Source organism: Trichomonas vaginalis, chromosome I (assembly GCF_026262505.1).
Source record: "Trichomonas vaginalis G3 chromosome I, whole genome shotgun sequence".
In the NCBI taxonomy this organism is placed as follows: domain Eukaryota; phylum Parabasalia; order Trichomonadida; family Trichomonadidae; genus Trichomonas; species Trichomonas vaginalis.
In genome coordinates this window covers 6102898-6122211 of record NC_067203.1, presented here as the reverse complement: position 1 = coordinate 6122211, position 19314 = coordinate 6102898, and the positions used below count along the sequence as shown (strand labels likewise).

The following is a 19314-nucleotide window of genomic DNA, read 5'->3' as shown; positions in this document are numbered from 1 at the left end:
TTTAAATCTGTGTCGTCTTAAAATATATTATATGTACTGGTATTTTGTATTTATTACAAATATTAAATTCAATTGTTCACAATTTTCTTATATCATTTTTTATATTTCTTGATTTTTCATGTTTCTCTTCTTGATATTAAAAAAAAAGGTAGTGGGGCTTCCAGGCACTTCGTGCCCTCTAGCCCCGAAGATGTTTAGTATAAATGAAGTTTAGAGGACATACATGACTATGAGTTTAGATATGACAAGATAGAATATGAGAGAGGTCCTATAAACCGGAGAAAGTGTCATATAAACATCTGTCATTTTACTCAGAATTTTATACAGAATTCAATAAAAATATATTTTAGGGTAGATGGTTAGATCTAACCTCATTTCTAACCTCATTTCTACCCCATATGTCCTTACTGAAAAAGTATGTGTTCCATCTGTCAAAAGCCGCTTTTTAACTTCACTTAAAATGCCACGTAAGCTACGTAAGAATATACGTAAGAGGAAGAGAGCATTGAAACATCCAAAAGTAAAACTGACACCACAACAACAGTTGCAACAACAAATGCTGAATGACCCCACTATGTTGCAACAAATGTCAAGCAATCCTATGCTTTTAAACCGAGTCATTGGTGCACAGAGTGGAGGTTTAAGAGCGGGACTTTTAGCGAAAATGGCAGGCTATGGTGGAGCTGCAGACGGAACAGCCTATAACCCTCAAAGTCAAATGAATTTGAGTTCACTCAAAAATCAAATAACAGATGTCAAAAAGTCAAACATAGACATACAGAAGCAAATAGGTGAAAACGAAAAGAAACTAGAATATGACAGACACACAAAGAAACTCAATGAGTTAAACGTAGAGAAAAAGAAGAAAGAAGAACAACTGAAAGAACTAAGTACAGAGGAATATGCGAAAAAAGTGTCAGAAAAAGCAGCAGAAGTAGCAAAAATGGAACAAGATGTCATAAATTTGAAAAACCATACTACTCAATATAAAGTACTGAAAGATGAAGAGATAAAACAAAAAGCCCTGAAGACATATATGGATAGCGATGAGTATAAAAAAGAAGTTGAAGCAAATGTAAAGGCAGAAAAACTTTTACAGTTGCAAAACCAAACCGTACAGTATGAAAACTTAGCACAAGAAAGTAAAAATAACGACGCAGCCATGCAAAAGGCAATGAAAAGCGCAGATATTATAAAAGCTAACAATGACTGGTTAGATGCCCAAGCCAACGCTGAAGCAGCCCAACTTATAGGGTCAATAAGGACAAAAATACAAGCGGATGAAGACAGTTCAAATGAAGCTTTAACGAATGCTGACTTTAAGAACGCCTTCGAAGCTCTTCATAGTAAGGTGAAACAAGTGAACGACTTCTCATCTGGAAAGAAACTGAAGTCTGAAGGTTTCGACAAAGAGTTAAGAGAAATAGCACAAAATATGACGAAAATAACAGATGCAGCAACGAGACAGGCAGTTCAAAGTGCCTATGACGCCGTTAGAGCAACTGTTGTGAAAAGTCAAGAAAAAGAGTTACAACAGACCAAAACAGACCTAGTAAATGCTTTCTTAAGAACGAAAAGTCAGGTAGGACATTACGCTGCAGATGGAACATATGTGCCAGCTGGTGGAACTTATATACCAGCTGGTGGAACTTATATACTAGCTAGTGGAACTTATATACCACCAAACCCTCCAAGAGAAGCACCTGCACCAGGACTACCTAAAACATTTACATCGTCACATGGACACAGACATAGGCATGCACCAAAACCAACACAACAACCAACACAACAACCAACACAACAACCAGCACAACAACCACCTCCACAACCAACACAACAACCAACAGTTCAAAATCCAGCACAACAACCACCTCCACAACCAGCACAGCAACCAACAGTTCAAAACCCTGCACAGCAACCACCTCCACAACCAGCACAACAACCACAAACAGAGCAAGGACATAAAAGAAGTAGAGAACAAGGAAACCAATAATTCTTAAAAATGCTTAAGGAAGAGTATGGTTACCCAGATACTATTGACTTTAGTAACAGATATAAAGAAGCTATTAGAAAGTTCAAGGATGGAAATACTGACCCGAACCTATTTAGCTTTATGACTCAGCACCAAATCGAATATAATCTCAAACCTGGAAAATACAAGCTCGCAAAGGGATATGATTTAATAGCATATCATCCAAATGACATGAATGAATTTACTCCGAGATATTTGATGTCAGAGCTAAATGACAATTCAACTATCTTCATGAAACGCGTAAAAAATAGAGACGGAACGAAAGAACAAAGGCTTATGAATGCGGATGACTTAAATAGGGAATTTGTTAAAAACGGTCTCGGAATATATGAAAAGCCAGCAGATGAGGTACAAGAAACTCCACAGGAAGAAATAGTTCAGATACAACCAGACATGGATGAAATAGTTCAGCAACAAAAGCTAGAAGAGCCTGAAGGAAACGAACAAGTCCCTCCTTTGGAAACTAACTTCACAGAACTAGATGAAGATTTGGAACAGCCGAAAAATCTTGACCCTCAACAAGAGTATGAGGTGAATATGGAATCTTTCCAAGAGTCTAAAAAAAATTCGGCTGACATAGTAGAAGAATATCGAAAAATGTTTGCCGACATACAAAAGACTCCAACACCAGATGAAAATATTCAGCATAGAATGGAAGTACTGAAAGAAAATGTACACAAATACAACAACCCTTTTTACTTACGAGCATTTAACGTTCAATCTTCGGATGAACTCGGTGAAAATAAAAGGTTAAATTTCAAGAAAACATATAGAAATGAAACATTGTTTAAAGTTCATTCAGAACCTAACCAAGATGGAAACAAACCTACTTTTGTTTCTGCAGACTATGGAACTACAATGAGATGGGGTCATAAAGCTAATCCGGATAGGTGGTTCATAAACTTACAACCTCAATTCCAAGAAGTTGTAGACGCAATGGAAGTGAATGGTGAACGAGATATAGCTGGTATTTTAAGCGCGGCTTTAATGCCATTGAAAGATATGAAACATGCAGATATTTTGGACCAGTATGAAATGAACATGGCTGATGGAAATATAACACCTGACGTTCTAGAACATTTATCTCAAAGAACTACACAGAACCATAGAGATGGTATATTTGGTGAAGAGTTTAGAAAGAAAGTTAGGGAGGGAGAAGGAAGAGAACCTATTGTACATGACCTTGCAAACGAAAGTTTACAAAATGTCATAAAAACTTACTTTGCAGACGATGAACTGAGAAGGGATGAATATTTAAGAAAACTCAAATGGACAGTACCAAATGAAATGTTAGTATTGAAAAACATGTTCCTTGACAAAATAAAACCAACTACAGAAATAAATGACGCAAGACTGAAACGTTGGGTAAAAGCTTTCCCATTCACAAAAGATATTGTTGGTAACATGGAAAGAAAACCAGAATGGCTACAAAAACATATATTTGGAAACGAGCTTATTCCATATGGACAGGCTCTGTTTGAAGAGCTTGAACCGGAAACTCAGAAAAGAGTCATGCAAACAATAAGCGAAGACTCAAATACAAACTATGACAAAATCTTTCTAGGATATAGGTTACCTGAGATGGGCGACCAGAGCCCAAAGGCAAAAAGGACATGGAAAATTTACAACATACTAGTGAACATGAGGCAAAGATGCAACAACTTGAAGCAGAAGGCAAGTTACCAAAAGCGACACCAAAGAAGAAGAGAAGAGTAGAACAAAGTGAAAGTAGTGAAGAAGTAACTTCATCTAGTGAAAGTAGTGGCAATAAGGAAAAAAGAAGAGTTAAAAACTCAGTCAGGAAGAAAGTAAAGCTTGGTCCACGTGGGTTCTATTATGACACATAAATCCAACTATTCTATATTTTTACCCATATGAAATGTACGCCGCTCAGAATATAACGCCAACAGTTTTGGATGCCATGAATGGAAATGTTTCCGAATGGTATAACGAATGCGACAATGCCATTAGAAGGTCAGAAATAGTTCCTGGAACTTACGAATATACAACTGCTGTTTCTTATGGAAACGTAGGTGAGTTTGGAGAAGGTTCTTCAACAACAGTAGATATTGCTTGCGACAGGTTTCATATTATTTCTATTGACAACTCATTCTTATACGTGGAACAAGACATTGAAATAAAACCTTCTGCCAAGTTGTCTGACAAGAAAGGTTGCAATGGAATTTTCTATGTCGGATACCAATATGCTCCAGAAGTTTTCATGGGATATAAGATATATTCTAACTCTGACTTAGTTCAAACAGTAACATGGGCAAACTATGAATGGTTCGCTTTGAGAAACTCAGTACAACCACAAGCTAGAGAACAAACAGACCAGTATGCAACTATTGAGAAAATAAGAAGACTTGACCCTAACGTTCCAGGAGTTTATGTTAACCTTTCTGGACAAACTGCAGCAGCAGTAACCAAAGTAAAACTGAAACTTAGAGTTCCTTTGTCATCTTTCCTCATCTTCAGGTTTTTAAGATACTTGCCAAACTGGGCAGGAAAATTTCTATCGAACTTACTCCAAGCAAAAATAACTTAGTCATTGCACCAACACAAGACCCATTCACTCTTACAGACGTAAAGGGAGCAAATCAAACGTCATTCGCCGAATTTTGCAAAGACAAAGTTGACTTAGACTTTGGTTTCTCAAACCTCAACACTGAAGTAAACTATTATTTCAATGCTGCTGGAACTGCTTGGGACCCAGTTAAGTTCACATGCGAAAAGTTTGAATGCAAGAGAATAGAAAGCAGACTTGCAGTCTATATGTTGGACCCAGATATTTCAAATGCTTTAGCTGCCAAATATATTGCAGTTCCACTTATGTTCCCTATACACCAAATATCTGTCAAAGACTTTGCAGGTGAAGTTGGAAACCAAAGTGCTGACCCAGGTGCAAGAACAGATATTGCCTTAACAACTGCAATGAAACATGCAGATACTATGTTTGTACTGTTCAGACGAACTATAAATGACTATTCTTGTTTCTACAACCCTGGTAAATATCATATAAACATAGATGGCAAATATTATCCAAGAGAAGAATATTCTACAGTTGAAGATATGAGGTCATACAACTTGACATTAGATGCTATGAACTTTAACAACAACTTCACAACAACCATTAACCCTGAAATGCAAAGTTCTATTATGCCATATGTGAAAGTATGGACTCATACAGGAGGTCAAAAACTCAATATACAAATAGAGACCGTTCAAACTTTTGGCTTGGCATTCCATTTGCTGACTCAGAAGACTTTATGGGTGGTATTTCAACTGTTGGTACAGTTCAAATACAATATACTGGTGACAGAGACGGTCCAGATGAATTGAAAGCAAAAGTTTACAAAACCAATAGCACTTTTCACGGAAGATGCTCTTTTGAAGATTCGTTCGATGAAACCTGCTGGGCTCCTCAGATTGGTATAACGACAGCTTCCATCGAGCAGATTTTGGCAGCAGGTCAGTAAGTTGTTCTTGAACTGACTTCTCTCCGTCAAATATTGACAGTACGCCAGTTTTGACATAGTATTGTATTATAAACTTACCTTTAGAAATATCGGTCAGTTTTGTTGTTATATTTTGTCAACGTCAAGAACTTTCACCATTTCAGTTATACCAACTTTCTTTGCTTTATGAAAATATTTTGGTTCAGCAAAGACTGCTATTCTATAACATTTTCCATTGTTTGTGTAAAGAACTATTCTATCAGTGTATTGTATTGTTTGTGTGTGTAAACTTTGTTTTGCTTCAATTCGAAGAGATACTCAAATACGTCCATCTTTTTATTCTAAGTAAAATGTCATTTCCGAAAAATAGAAGCGTAAGTGTTTCAAAAGGTTTAATGGCGGTGGCAGATGTGAAGTTAAATTCACCAACTCAAACAAACAGTCAAAGTGTTGTTGTCAATGTCAAAGACAGAGATGTTGAAGTGGGGAAACCATACGAAGACAAAGATGGTATAACAATAGTTCCTGTAAAAGAACAACCAACATATCCTGAAGTTAGCAGAGACTTAAGTTCTGTTGCAGATATTCGAAACGACTACCAACAACTGAAAGACAAACTTAAAACTCAGGAGAAGATTTGTCAAGCTTTAAGTATAATGTTAAACTTGGTCGAACACAACCCTGTAAAAGTGAACTCATATGTCATTGCACCTCATGAAGTTTTGAAAGAACTATTGAAACTTTTGACAGAGGCAGACGATATAAACATCAAAGAAATAGAACCCGACATTGCTTGCTGTGGTGTTTCATATAATGTCATTGACAAGATATACGTTATGAAAGGAGGTGAAACGTTGAACTTAAAATATAGTTTCCCAGACGTTATAAAAATATTTGACGACCACAACATTTCATTAAAATTTAGTTGCTAAGTAAATGGCAGAAGACATAGTGGTTTATACTATTACGACTAAAAACCCTGAGTCATATAATTCTATAACAACAAACTTACAAAGTCCTCAAGGACGATATTGTAAACTGACCTTAAACACGATGACGACTAAAGCCTGTTTTGCTCTTTTGACACCAGAAGACTTTGTTGTTGTGAATGGTAAAAAATACTCCTTTGAAGATACTTACTCAGATATACCACCAACAGGTTTTGTTGACTTATTTAATACTTTAAGGACGGATGTAACATGTGCTGCAACTAGAGCAGGTTTCATTATGTTTGGATGTCCGACTGAGTTTACTATAAACGATATGAGCTATAATACAAAACTTATATCTGGTTTTTACTACCAACAGTTTCCTATAACAGGAAAAGGTGTCATACAAGGAATGTCTGTTCCATTGACTTTAAGTACACCTATTTTATATATGTTTCAAACTTAGGTTCAAAGTGCTATTCGAATGTTGACAGAAACTACTATGACCAAAAGATACTCATGCGTATAAACAACACATTCTCTGCTGGTTTGCCTATTGTTCATTCGAATGCAGAGTTTTCAGCTTTAGTAAACTCAAACACTTTAGCAAACATAAACTTAACCTTAGTTGACGCAAACTTTGTTCCTGTAAAACTTTTATGTCCTATGTATTTGTCAATGACGGCAGAAAGTTTCGAATTGGAAGATGCAACTGGTGAAAGTATTGTATTACAAGAACAACTTCAACAACAAATAGCTCAAGAACAACAAATGCAACAAATGGAACAAATGCAACAACAAAGTCAAGAATAAAAAAAATATTTTTTTTTATTTTTATAAAAATGTACAGAATAGATGTTTCAGATTTTTATGACTTCCAAGCCTTCAGAAATATGTGTCCATTTAGAGACTATAACAAAGCAGTCGAGAATTTGAAACGTTTAGTCATTTATGTCGACTCTGCCCCAGAATGTTATGTTATGAAAGAATGGGATGTAGTCTTTAACAAACCTAAAGCGACAATAGTTTCAGAACAAGAATGTAGACAGAAACTTAAGAAAATAAAAGTCGTACAAGTTGGTATGAAGATGTTAGATGCTTGGGATATCTTATTGTCAAAGTTAGAAGATTTTTCAGTTCGTGGTATAAAGTTCTATACACCATCTCCAAACTTCTATTCTATCTTCACTGGATATAAATACGAACAAGTAGAATGGAAAGAAAATGTTATAGAAGCTTGGTTAGACCATGTCAAAGAAATTATATGCAATGGAAACGAAAGAGTCTATGAGTATATCTTATGTTGGTTTGCAAACATCTTACAACATCCAAGTGCTAAAAATGAAACTGCTCTCATCATAATTGGAAAACAAGGAACAGGTAAGAACACTTTCTTTACAGATATCTTATGCAAACTGTTAGAGGGCTATTCGAATCCGAATATGACAAACTTAGAAAACATCTGCGGTAAATTTAACTCTTCAATAGAGAATATGAAACTTATAGTATGTAACGAACTTCAAAGTATAGATACAACAAAAGTTTTGAACTCGGATGCTTTGAAGAGTCTTATAACAGACAAAGTTGGAATTGTTGAAAGAAAGTATAGAGACCAAAGAGTTTGTGAAAATGTTGCAAACTTCGTCATGGTTTCAAACAATGCTGTTCCGATGAAGTTAGAAAGTTCTGACAGAAGATATGTAGTTGTCAGAACGTCAGATTCTCATATGCAAGATACAGAATATTTTGACGACTTAGCAGAAACTTTGACATCTGACTTTTACAACCACTTGTTCTCATATTTCATGACATTAGATATTTCTAAGTTCAATCCAAGACAAATTCCACATACCGAAGAGAGACAAACATTGTTAGAAGCAAACAAGAGTGTATATGAACTGTTCATAGATGAAACTGACTTTGAGTGTTTAGATGAAAGGTCATTGTACGATGAATATAAACAATATTGCCAAGAGTATGGTTATATGACAGCGTCTAAACGAACATTCTTGGCAAATGTCAAAAGTCTTTTAGACGTACAGAATGGTGTATATACAAAGAAAAATTTTTCTGAGTAAATTTTAAAAAAAAATATTTTTTTATCCGATAGAAAAGATGACGAAATTCATCTCAGTAAACAAGTACATGTCAGGACTTAAAGAAGAACTAGACCCATTCACATATTTGAATGTTTACTTCTACCATTTTGAAAAGTCTACATTTGACAAAGTTTGGAACATCGAACCAGTTAAGTTTGCTATTGTGACTAAAAATGTGCGAAATTTGAAGACTTAGACATAGAAGGTTTGTTAACAGTCAAAGAAAGTTTTGACAGAAGGTTTTCAAACCTTAAGAAGGCAAAGCATACAAACTTGTTATACCTTATGAACCAAAGAAAGCAGACGACTATGAATATTATGAGTCTAAGATAGTTGAAGTTCAAGGTAAATTGGGTAAAAAGATTTTAGAGTCTAAGCCAGTGTTTGCTCCTAAAGAGGAAGAGAACATTGACATTGACCAGAAATGTTCTAAAAATAAAATTTTATTTTTACATGTCAAATTTCTTTTTCTCTGGAACTGGTTCAGGTTCTTTCTTCTCTTCTTCTACTTTCTTTTCTTTCTTTTCTCTCTTCTTCTTCTCTGGTGGAGTTATGTCAAACTTCTCAGAACCATATTTCTGTAAAAGTTCTTTGTCCTTTAATAGCTCTTCTATTCTGTTTTCTATTTCATTTTCAAGAACAGCGCATGTGTCTTCTTTGCATTCTAAGAAGTTTTGTTGGACTTCATCTCTCCAAGAGGCGTCATCTCTGTCAACAAGTCTGTCATTGACAAATTTTAAGACTGCTCTGCTTAATGTTTTATGGTTCTTGTCATATTCCCAGAAACAGAACTTTAGAACAAATTCCCCTTTCTTGTTTACACTATGTAAGATTTTATGGTCGACAGATGTTTTGCTGTCGAAGAGCTTGTCTCGAATATAGATAGCGAAATCGCTAGACATTTTCTAAAAGATAAAAATTTTAATTTTTCTAAAAATATGTTAGAAAAAAAGTTTGCTGACATTGACAAGAAATTTGAGAATGTTTTAAACAAGAACAAGAGGAAGTTGGAAAATGCTCAGATAAAACCCATACATGACAAGTTCTTATTTGCTCAGAATGGTATAACAGGTCTAATTGCACCACCTGGGTCTGGTAAGACTTTCACTTATCTTAAAATGGCTGCACAACAACAAGAACTAGATGAGAAGAACCCATTCTATGAGTTAGTAGTCATTTGTAGTACTTCGGGTCAATTTGACCAAACCGTCAATTCGTTCAAAGATATTATAAAGAAGTCTAAGTTAGTATGTATAAAAGACTCTGAGTTGTTAGATTGGATAAAGAAGTACCAAAGAAGAGTTTTGAAGTACAATGCTATAAATGAGTATGTCAATTCGAAGTTTAAAGACCCAAATGAGGAAATGCAGAGAATATTAGAGAAGAAACACTTCAGAAACAAACAGAAAGAGATAGAATACATTTCGAAGAAATTGCAATCTTACGATTGGAAGACTTACCCTCATAGATGTCTTCTTATCTTAGATGACTTTGCTTCTCATCCTTTGTTAAAGAACAGAGAACAAGATATGTGTCGAATTCTTAAGAAGCTCAGACACTTTAACATCTCAGTTGTCATTTGTGTACAGACAGCCAAGAGTTTAAGTAAGGATGTAAAGAGAATACTTACTGATATTATACTTTTCCCCGGATTGTCCGAAGACGATTTCATGGAACTTATGAAAGAGTCCATGGCAGGTAAGTTTGACAGACATGAACTATGGGAGAAGTACAAAGTCATACAAGACCCTCATACTTCTTTCAGAATTCATATCTACGCGAACAAAGTTCAAATTGTAAAAAGTCAAGCTTGAAAAATGTAAGTGTTTTAGTCTTAGTCTGTTGTGGTGCTGGGGCTGTCGGTTCTTCTGGCTTTGGAAGACATTCAGGAAGAGGAATGTCAGTCATCCGTTTGTGTCCTGTCGGAAGGAAGAACTTTTCCTGTTGGATGGAAGAACTTTTCCTGTTGGAAAGAAAAATTTTTTCTGTCGGAAGGAAAAACTTTTCCTGTCGGAAGGAAAAACTTTTTCTGAAGTTCGACCAAAAAGTTCTCAATTTTCGAAAATTTGAATGGTTTACGGACGAACAACTGGGAAAATTTTTCCTGTCGGAAAGAAAAATTTTTCCTGTCGGAAGGAAATTTTTTTCCTGTTGGAAGGAAATTTTTTTCCTGTTGGAAGGAAAAACTTTTCCTGTTGGAAGGAAATTTTTTTCCTGTTGGAAGGAAAAACTTTTCCTGTTGGAAGGAAGGACTCGGAATGCCAGAAGGATTTGACAAGACAATTTACCTTATAGAGCTACCTGAGCCATCTTTGGTGTCAAGCTTGAAAAATAAATGGTTCATCTACTCTGCTTGTTTGAAGTTGTCAAAATACTCTGTTATTTTTTCTTTCAGTAGCGGCAAATCTTCTTTGAAGGTAAGAATTGTACAACCTTTCATATCATAGTGTGTTTGAGGTAACGTATCTTGAACTATCTGTTTAACATCTTCATTCGGTGTCATTGAAATCGGTAAGTTTTCGCGATAGAACCAATTTCTGTCAGATTTGTAAATCTTAGCAAGGTCGTAAAGCTTTTGTTGTTTCTTCTGACTAAATGCAACATAACCATATCTCTGTCTTCTTCATTTTCCATCTCTTCAGTGTAAATCATATACTTATAGTTCTTTTCCTTTCCTTTTGGTACCGAACGTGGTATTCTTTTCTGTATGTTTTTGTCTTTTGCTTCAAGCTTGTTCTCTAGCTCTTCACGTTCTTGTCTATGAATTTCGTCAAGAAGTTTACAAACATACCAAGCATAACGAGCTGAAGCCCACATTGCAACAGCATTTACTAAAAGTCTATGAACATAATATCCTCTCAAACCGTTTGGTAATTTTTCACGATTTTCATAGAGTTTTGGCGAGTAAGATTTTTTACTTACTCGCTGTTCTTCACGATTTTCAGAAAAAAGTATGTCTCGCTGTGCTTCGCTCAAAAATTCTTGTGTGCTTTGGTTCCTAAACCAGTCTTGTGGTTTCTTAGTGTCTGGAGCAAAACATGCTGTCAAAATACTTTGCATTTGGTACATGTCATCTTTGACCGAACGAATGAGACGTAACTGTTTGTTAAACTGAACCCACTCGTATTCTTCATTTATATCTTCATGAACGATAGCAGTTGTTGTGTTCTCTGTTGTTGACATATCTGTCTTTACATACAAAATAAAAAAAATATTTTTTAAAAAACTAGCGTTATTTTCTATCTTGTATAAAAGACCAAAAATAAACGCTTTACATGTATTTTTCAGCAACTTCGTCAAATAATTTTATAGCTTTAGCTATCTCATCTACTTCAAACGTTTCTTTACCTTTCGTGGGAGCACCATACATTTTCTCAAACTTTTCAAGTAGTTCTGTTTCAGCAGCTCTCATATCGTTAACAAACACAACCTTAACTCTATTGACTGTATTGTCATATCTTTGAGTTATATTAAATGTTCTTCCTATCTTATATCTCTTTGTATTGAAGTCCTTCGGTTTCTGAACGATGTAAAGTAAGCCTTCACTGCAACGTTCCGTATCGAATGAACCATATGTTATGAAATTATATCCAACAACTGGGTCTAACCATAACAAAACTACTGGTATAAGACTTTTGTCGATGAGATATGCTGCAGTTCCATAGAATCTTACCGATATCATAAGCTCAGGATTTCTTGTCAAAATTTTCTGAGTAGAAGCATTTCTAACCCAGTCGCTTGCTCTCTTTCCAGATAGTGTTAGAATGTCTGACAAAGAATATTTGTTGTATTTCTTTGAGTATCTTACGTTTAAATCACCAATTCTAACCACTTTGGTGTCATTGTCTATCTTTTTAACTGTTTCAAACTCAATGTTTAACATTTTCTGTTCTTACATACAAAATAAAAAAAAAATATTTTATAAAAAACTAACTTTATTTTATTTTTTCTATCTTGTATAAAAGATATGATTTCATAGAGTTTTTTTACGATTTTCATGAGTTTTAGGCGACCCTCGATTTTCCGAGGGACGCATTTTTTCACTGTTTTCATAGAGTTTTTTTACGATTTTCATGAGTTTTAGGCGACCCTCGATTTTCCTAGGGTCGCATTTTTTCACGATTTTCATAGAGTTTTTTCACGATTTTCGTACGGAATCTCTACCCTCGGTTTTCCTCGGGTAGCAAACATATGAGGAAATTCATGAAATTTGGTCATTTTTTTCAGCAAAAATATATTTTAGGTGGAACCAGGTCCCTCGGTCCCTCGGTCAACTAACATCTTTTTGAAAATAGTGACAACATGACATTTTGACAACAACACAGGAAATAAACTTCTTCGTACATGTTTTGTCGAAACTTCATCGTAAATGAGCGTAAATCAGACAAAAATATATTTTAGGGTAGGTGGTTAGATCTCACCTGTTTTCTCACCTCTTTTCTACCCCATATGTCAAGACTTCTTCGTACATGTTTTGTCAAGACTTCTTCGTAAATGAGTGTAAATGACCCAAAAATATATTTTAGGTGAAGAGGTGAGATCTCACCTGTTTTCTCACCTCTTTTCTCACCCCACATGTCCTTACTGAAAAAGTATGTGTTCCATATGTCATTTTACTCAGAATTCAATAAAAATATATTTTAGGTGAAGAGGTGAGATCTCACCTGTTTTCTCACCTCTTTTCTCACCTCTTTTTCACAAGCGTCTTACATGAATTGTACGATGTATATTTGAAATCCTAAACAGTTTTGTGGCTTCGATTTCCTCTGTCAGTACATCGAATGTTTTAACAATGCCGAATGTTTCTTTATATTTCTTCTTGACGTCAGATAGAAGGAAATCGTCAGCAGTTGGATAGTTTTTGTTTAGAAATGTCAACATGTCCATTTTATCAGTTAGTATGACTATCTTGTGTACTGTGGCACCGCGCGCCTCCGTACACAACTTAGCGGTTTTGACACTTTACGAAACCATTAATGTATATTTTACAACACAAAACGACAACACTCACTTAACCTTAAATATTTACAAAGCCGCCAACCACTTCACTAACGAGCTCACCAACATTTTCGCTAACGACTTCACTAATGAAAAAATAAACGTTCTCACTAACGTTCCCACTAATGTTCTCATTTACAAAAGTATTGCAGCGCTTCCCATTGCTGTGCTTCACATAACAGCTCATAATCTTCTGACTCACTTTCTTCTTCATATAGGTCAAAATCACTGTCATAGTTTATACCTGTAAGTTTTGACAAAGCTAATGAAACACGTTTACCATTTGTATCTATTGCTTTTATATATCTCCCATTATGTTTGTTGTCGTAAACGCTCAAACTAACTTTACCCTTTCTCCCTCGTATCTGATAGAATGTATTTTCACGAGGAACGAAGAACAAATTCTTGAACTCATGACCGTTGTAGTTTGTTATCTCAATAGTTTTCGTCATTTATATAAAAATAAACGTTCTCGCTAAATAATAAAATAAACTTAAAAATAAACGTTGTCAGAGGTGAAAAAATAAATTTAAGTGAAGTGGTGAAATCTCACCTCTTTTTTCACCTCTTTTTTCACCCCGTTGAATTCATTACTTTATAACTCTCTTCCTTTCTCCAACTCTTCTAACTTCTTCTTAAGTTCAGCAATGTTGTCCTCATGAAGTTTAATCTTCCTCAAAATTCCTTCTCTATCTAATGGTTGCTTTATCTTTCTAAACTGAACTCTACCATCCTTCATAGTATGAACGTAAAAACCTTCTGGAACCGCTCCTGATTTAATGTATTCTACCAAAAATTTTTGTTTCATTGCTTCAGTGACTTTAGTCGTCATTTTACTCTAAATAAAATGTTCAAATAAAATAAAACTAACATTATTTTTTCAGTAAGGAAACGCAGGAGTTTTACGATTTATTTGAGGAGTAGGTTCTGGTTTAAATGTTGGAGTCGGTTTTGGAGTTGACTTTTGAACAGGAGTTTGTACTTTCATAGGTTCAGGAGTCATTGAAGGTGTTGTTTGTGAAGGCGTTGGTTTTGACGTTGGTTTTGGCGATGGTGTCGGAGTTTGTTCAAATTCAGCTACTTCAGTATTATTTATAACATTTGCTTTGTTTCTTTTCAACATCATTACTGCTCCTGCTGTAGCTAGCAAACCTAGTGGGAGACCATATCTTATATAAGGACTTGACCAAATGCTATTTTTGACAGGAGCTGGTGGAACACCTAACCTTGGTGAAACTGCTCTTTGCCATTGTGCAGCTCGTAAGAAATATTCAATAGGTGCTCCATAATCGTTTGGTAAAGTTTGTTTCACAGATGGTGAAGGTTCACGAGAGCTTGATGAAGAACTCATTTATAAGCTTTAAAAATAAACGTTCATCCTTTATTCCTCACTATCGTCCGTAGCTAAGTTATAGTCATCTAATCTTATTATTGGGATTCCATTAGCACGCACCTGAATGGCAAAGCAACAATCCCTCATAAATCCAATAAGTGGCTTTGGTACATTTTCAGTTGCTAGTTCAATAGGTCCTTTAACAGACAATTTGTATGTTATTGGAGCAGTAGATGTTTGACCTTGCTGGAAGCAAAAGTCCACTTCTGTTGGAAAACCACATAAGAAATGTGTGTTGTCATAGCTATCCCATTTATGTTCCACACTACCATCATCCACCAATGACCTTCATAACATCTTCATTAAATCCAATCATATCATTGTTTGTATTGCAAGCGTTCGCAACCATTTCATAAAATACAGGTCCATATGATTTTTCAGGTTCTGCAGGCATATTTCATAAGCTCCCATGGAAAGCTGAAGATATTTAAACTTAGGGTTCTCAAAATTAACATAATAGTTGTCTTTCTTTCTAAATAGTGCCCAAATACTTTTAACATTATAGGCGTATAAGCTGCTGTAAATGTTGCACTTGAACTATCTGTATTCTTTGAGAATGAACCGTCCATAGGAATCCAATCCATAACTTTAACAGGAAAACATAAAGCCTCGTTTGTATAATGTTCTACAAGTTCTGTATAAATGTTAGGGTCTAAAGAGAAATGACTTTGGATGAATGAAACATTCATTAAAATCCATCTTTGTTCGAAATAGTTGCTGGGTTACAGTTGTAATAGTAACTGTTCCACTAGCTTCTACTGCCTTCGTTATCATAGTGAATGGTTCATTCCATGGAACAAAATTTATTTGTCGGTGGATTTGAATCTGAAGCAAATGCAACTTTAAGAGTTGGATTGAAAGCAATGATATCATTTACAGATATAGATGTGCATTGTAAGGCGTCGCTACTGAACTTTACTTTAAGCTGAATGTTTCCTGCAAAAGCTGGAATAAATCGAATAGCTTCTAATGGAAGGAATCTTCTAACAGGAATTCTTAAACGAAGCTTAAAATCAAATGATTTTCCTGCTGTAATTGGACCACTAACAATTTTGTCCTGTTCTGCATGTTCCCGAATGACTCCATACATCTTCATGTCGAGTCTTTGAGAAAACATCTACTTTCTTTATTTGTTCGGTAGTTTGTGAGTTTGAAGTTATATATGCTTCTTCTCTTGCGTTGTCTTGAGAATATACGATACGACCATTTGCAAGGATTTGATATCCAGCAACTGCATAGAAAGCGTCATCGAAACCAATCCAAAATCCTGGTGGGTTTGTTTTATTGGAACCTGAACCAATTTCTTTATCTACAATAAATTGACCTTCCATTTTATACGTAATGAATGTATTGTAAAGGTCCAACATATTTTCACCAGGAGGTGAGAGATTGAATGTTACCCATGTGTTATCTTTAGCAGTTCCAGGTTGTGATGGAATCTTTGCGTCAGAATATTTTCTATTAGTGTCACCAATTTGAACTGCATTGTCTATGATATCGAAATATGAGCGAATCTGATGAATATGCTCTGCTGGAGTAAATTCGTTTAACTGTTCGTTCTGCATGTATTTACTTCGGATAAAAATATCTATTTACTTCATTATTCTCACTCTTCTTCTTGGTATTCGTGTGGAAGTTGTTTCTTGACATTTTCAATGAACTGTACATTCTCTTTTGTCTCGACTTCTTTCACTGGCGGGTCAGGATTCTTTGACTCGGTTTGTTTTTCAATGAAATTCACGAACTTTGCAATAAGCTCTTGGTTCGTTATTGAAAGTACATCTGGCTTCTTTTCTTCTGGTTCTATTGACTTTTCAGTTTGAACAGAAGGTTTTATATGGGCTTCGTGGACTTCACCCTTGCCATGCACCTTAATGTTGTCGCTTTCTGCATTCGCTAATGGAACCTTTCTTTTTCTTACGTATATTTTACCATCTTTACTCTGACTTACGTAATAGAAAGGATGTTGATTCCTCTTGCGTCATTTAATATAATAGACTCTCGCTCTGATTTTGACAAGCTCATTTTACATCGGTTAAAGTTTAATTTTGTTTTTTATCTGCAGTCAAATGACTCAGACAAGCCCTACGGACAAGACCCAAGGGGTCATAGATGTTGAAGCATTGAAGAAAGAAATTCGTGAGCAAATTTTATCCGAACTGAAGGAACAAAAAACAAGAACAAAAGCCAGAGAGACCAAAGAGAAAACTTAGTGAAAAACAACTTGCTGCATTAGCTGCTGGAAGACAAAAGAACCCACGTTTGCTGGCGAAGAAAGCTAGAGAAGAAGCAAAAGCAAAGGAAGAACAAAAAGCTAAAAGAAGCTGAAGCAAAGAAAGAGTAAATGGTTTATTTTTATCCAAACTAATGTATAGACAAATACCTTTATCTGTTGCGTTCAGTAGTGAAAACCCTGACGTCAAAATAAGGGGAACAGAGTAACGTTTAAGTTTCCAACAGACTGGATTGTGAACATAAATGAAGAGAAGTACATTGGCATAACATCTATGTATATAACACGTGCTTTCAGAAAGGTTGACTTTATACTTCAAGTCGAGATAGAAAATGACGAACAGTCTTTAAGCGCCCAAAACATTCACATATACAAATACTTTAAAGACGATACAACATTGTTGCAATGTATGATTTCATTTAATGAGATGTTCGAGAAAAAAGTTCAATATTGAAGTACAAACTTTACAGCCTTTACGTGAGTTTCTTGCACAACTGAAAGAAGAAGGTAGTCAGCCACAACTTATAGACTTTCATTATGAATTTAATGAAAATGAAGATGGAACTCATGACTGTCAATTCATTGTATTCTCACCATTCAATGAAGTCGCTAAAAAGAAAGAAAATCCATTACGTATAAGGTTTCAAATCCCGAACCAAGTGATGATTTTAAGAATGTTTTCAATTATGATGCAATGCTTCCGAGGAAAAATGAATTTTCAAAGATTGTAACACCTGGCATTTGGGATAGAAAGCAAGCTATATTATATTCAAACTTAAGTAAGGGAGTTGAAAATGAGTTCATTGGTCATACAAGAACTTCACCACTTCCTAACCCTAAATACTATAAATTAACTGGCTTCAATCGTGAGTTTTGGATAGACATGTTCTCCACTCATGACCATAAGTGCCCAGTGTTCTTACCTCCAGATGGAAAGATTGTTTATACATTGAAGCACAATTGTTAAACTCTACAATAGCTGTATTGTAAATGACCACATAGGCTCGCCCATGCCGCTAGCGGCTTATTTTTATCACAAATGAACCTCATTGCTGACAAAAATAAATGACCTCAGAACTTCAACTTACGAATAAAGCTTGTTTTAGTCGTTATTAAAAGTTGAACTTTTCAGCAAAGCAAGGTTGACATGACTTACATAAGTCGAATGCAATCTCTTGACCATCATAAAGTGCTTTGTAAAGTTTCATTAAACTGAACTCAGAGTCTTTGTCATATGTTCCAACAGGTATGTGAATGTTCTTATCTTCATTGTAATAGCATTGTATAGCTTCAGGAAACATTTCATTAGCGGTTAAAGCAATAACATCTTGCTTCACGCCTTTCATTCTGCAGTGAAATGCAACTTCATTTAAATCATTCGTGAGTAAGTCTATGTAGGTCTTCTTTCCACAGAAAATACTTTTATAAGCTAAACTTTGTTTTCCAGGTGTTATTTCTGCAAAGTCGCTATGAAATTGACCAAGGTTCTTTCCTATAAGTTCTCTACCGTATCTCTTCTTAAACTCTGCTGCAAGCTTTGGGATGTCTTCATTATATAAGTGCATACTGTCGGTATCCTGGTAAAATATTTGAAGACCCATGTCCTCTGCAGTACAGAATACTTCATTCATAATACGTTTTGACATAGACAGAATATTAACACCAAGTGGACAGAAGTTAAAGTGTCTGCAAATGCTTTTCGTTAGCTTGAAAATAGTTTTATCTGAACCATCCAAACCTTCGAACTTCACTATATGGTTGTAATTTCTTATAGCATATCTTATAGCATCTTTGTCATCTACTATGGTTATTTTTGACTCAATAGGAGATAGAATAGTTTTGCCATAAATGCTGTTCAGAATGAGTTTTATAATTTCTTGTAAGGGGTTTTCTTCTTTCTTATACTTTAACCTTAACTCAAACAACTTCTTTACTTCATCTCTTATTCTCATATCTCTGTTTCCATCGTAATAGTATCCTTGCAACACTTCACATTTGACACCTTGATATTTTATGAGGTCTTGTAATGTTATATGGTCAACATACATGAGACAGCAAGTGTTTGAACTTCTTGGAACGTTAAGTTCTGGATTTAGTTCAGGGTCGCAAACTATTAAATGAAAGTGTCTGGGTATACCAATCTCTGTTATCTTAATGAGAACAAAGAAGCCA

At 35.2% G+C, this 19314-nt stretch overlaps 6 protein-coding genes and 4 pseudogenes across 10 annotated transcripts, besides 1 other annotated feature; 7 read left to right on the top strand and 3 right to left on the bottom strand.

Annotated features, from left to right (window-relative positions):
- Nucleotides 1–355: 355 nt before the first annotated feature.
- Nucleotides 356–1993, top strand: TVAGG3_0937880 (protein of unknown function, DUF4106 family; the record flags this gene model as incomplete). Its single annotated transcript, XM_051252814.1, has 1 exon — nt 356–1993. The coding sequence occupies one exon, from the start codon at nt 356–358 to the stop codon at nt 1991–1993; it is 1638 nt and encodes a 545-aa protein (XP_051078388.1).
- Nucleotides 1994–2002: 9 nt separating this feature from the next.
- TVAGG3_0937870 lies at nt 2003–3879 on the top strand (annotated as a pseudogene). The gene has a single exon. A coding segment is annotated over exon 1 (1877 nt).
- Nucleotides 3880–5885: 2006 nt separating this feature from the next.
- Nucleotides 5886–6422, top strand: TVAGG3_0937860 (protein of unknown function, DUF4106 family; the record flags this gene model as incomplete). Its single annotated transcript, XM_051252813.1, has 1 exon — nt 5886–6422. The coding sequence occupies one exon, from the start codon at nt 5886–5888 to the stop codon at nt 6420–6422; it is 537 nt and encodes a 178-aa protein (XP_051078387.1).
- A 4-nt stretch (nt 6423–6426) lies between these two features.
- TVAGG3_0937850 lies at nt 6427–7232 on the top strand (annotated as a pseudogene). Its single transcript has one exon. A coding segment is annotated over exon 1 (806 nt).
- A 29-nt stretch (nt 7233–7261) lies between these two features.
- TVAGG3_0937840 (uncharacterized protein) lies at nt 7262–8497 on the top strand (the record flags this gene model as incomplete). The annotated part of the gene is made up of 1 exon (XM_051252812.1): nt 7262–8497. One exon carries the CDS (start codon nt 7262–7264, stop codon nt 8495–8497), a length of 1236 nt encoding a protein of 411 aa, XP_051078386.1.
- A 470-nt stretch (nt 8498–8967) lies between these two features.
- On the bottom strand, nt 8968–9420 carry TVAGG3_0937830 (uncharacterized protein; the record flags this gene model as incomplete). Its single annotated transcript, XM_051252811.1, has 1 exon — nt 8968–9420. One exon carries the CDS (start codon nt 9418–9420, stop codon nt 8968–8970), a length of 453 nt encoding a protein of 150 aa, XP_051078385.1.
- Nucleotides 9421–9456: 36 nt separating this feature from the next.
- TVAGG3_0937820 (protein of unknown function, DUF4106 family) lies at nt 9457–10332 on the top strand (the record flags this gene model as incomplete). Its single annotated transcript, XM_051252810.1, has 1 exon — nt 9457–10332. The coding sequence occupies one exon, from the start codon at nt 9457–9459 to the stop codon at nt 10330–10332; it is 876 nt and encodes a 291-aa protein (XP_051078384.1).
- Nucleotides 10333–10862: 530 nt separating this feature from the next.
- TVAGG3_0937810 lies at nt 10863–11701 on the bottom strand (annotated as a pseudogene). The gene has a single exon. A coding segment is annotated over exon 1 (839 nt).
- An 88-nt stretch (nt 11702–11789) lies between these two features.
- TVAGG3_0937800 (organellar and viral DNA polymerase type B) lies at nt 11790–12401 on the bottom strand (the record flags this gene model as incomplete). Its single annotated transcript, XM_051252809.1, has 1 exon — nt 11790–12401. The coding sequence occupies one exon, from the start codon at nt 12399–12401 to the stop codon at nt 11790–11792; it is 612 nt and encodes a 203-aa protein (XP_051078383.1).
- Nucleotides 12402–14399: 1998 nt separating this feature from the next.
- Nucleotides 14400–19314: part of a mobile genetic element that runs on past the window's edge.
- TVAGG3_0937790 lies at nt 16979–17253 on the top strand (annotated as a pseudogene). The gene has a single exon. A coding segment is annotated over exon 1 (275 nt).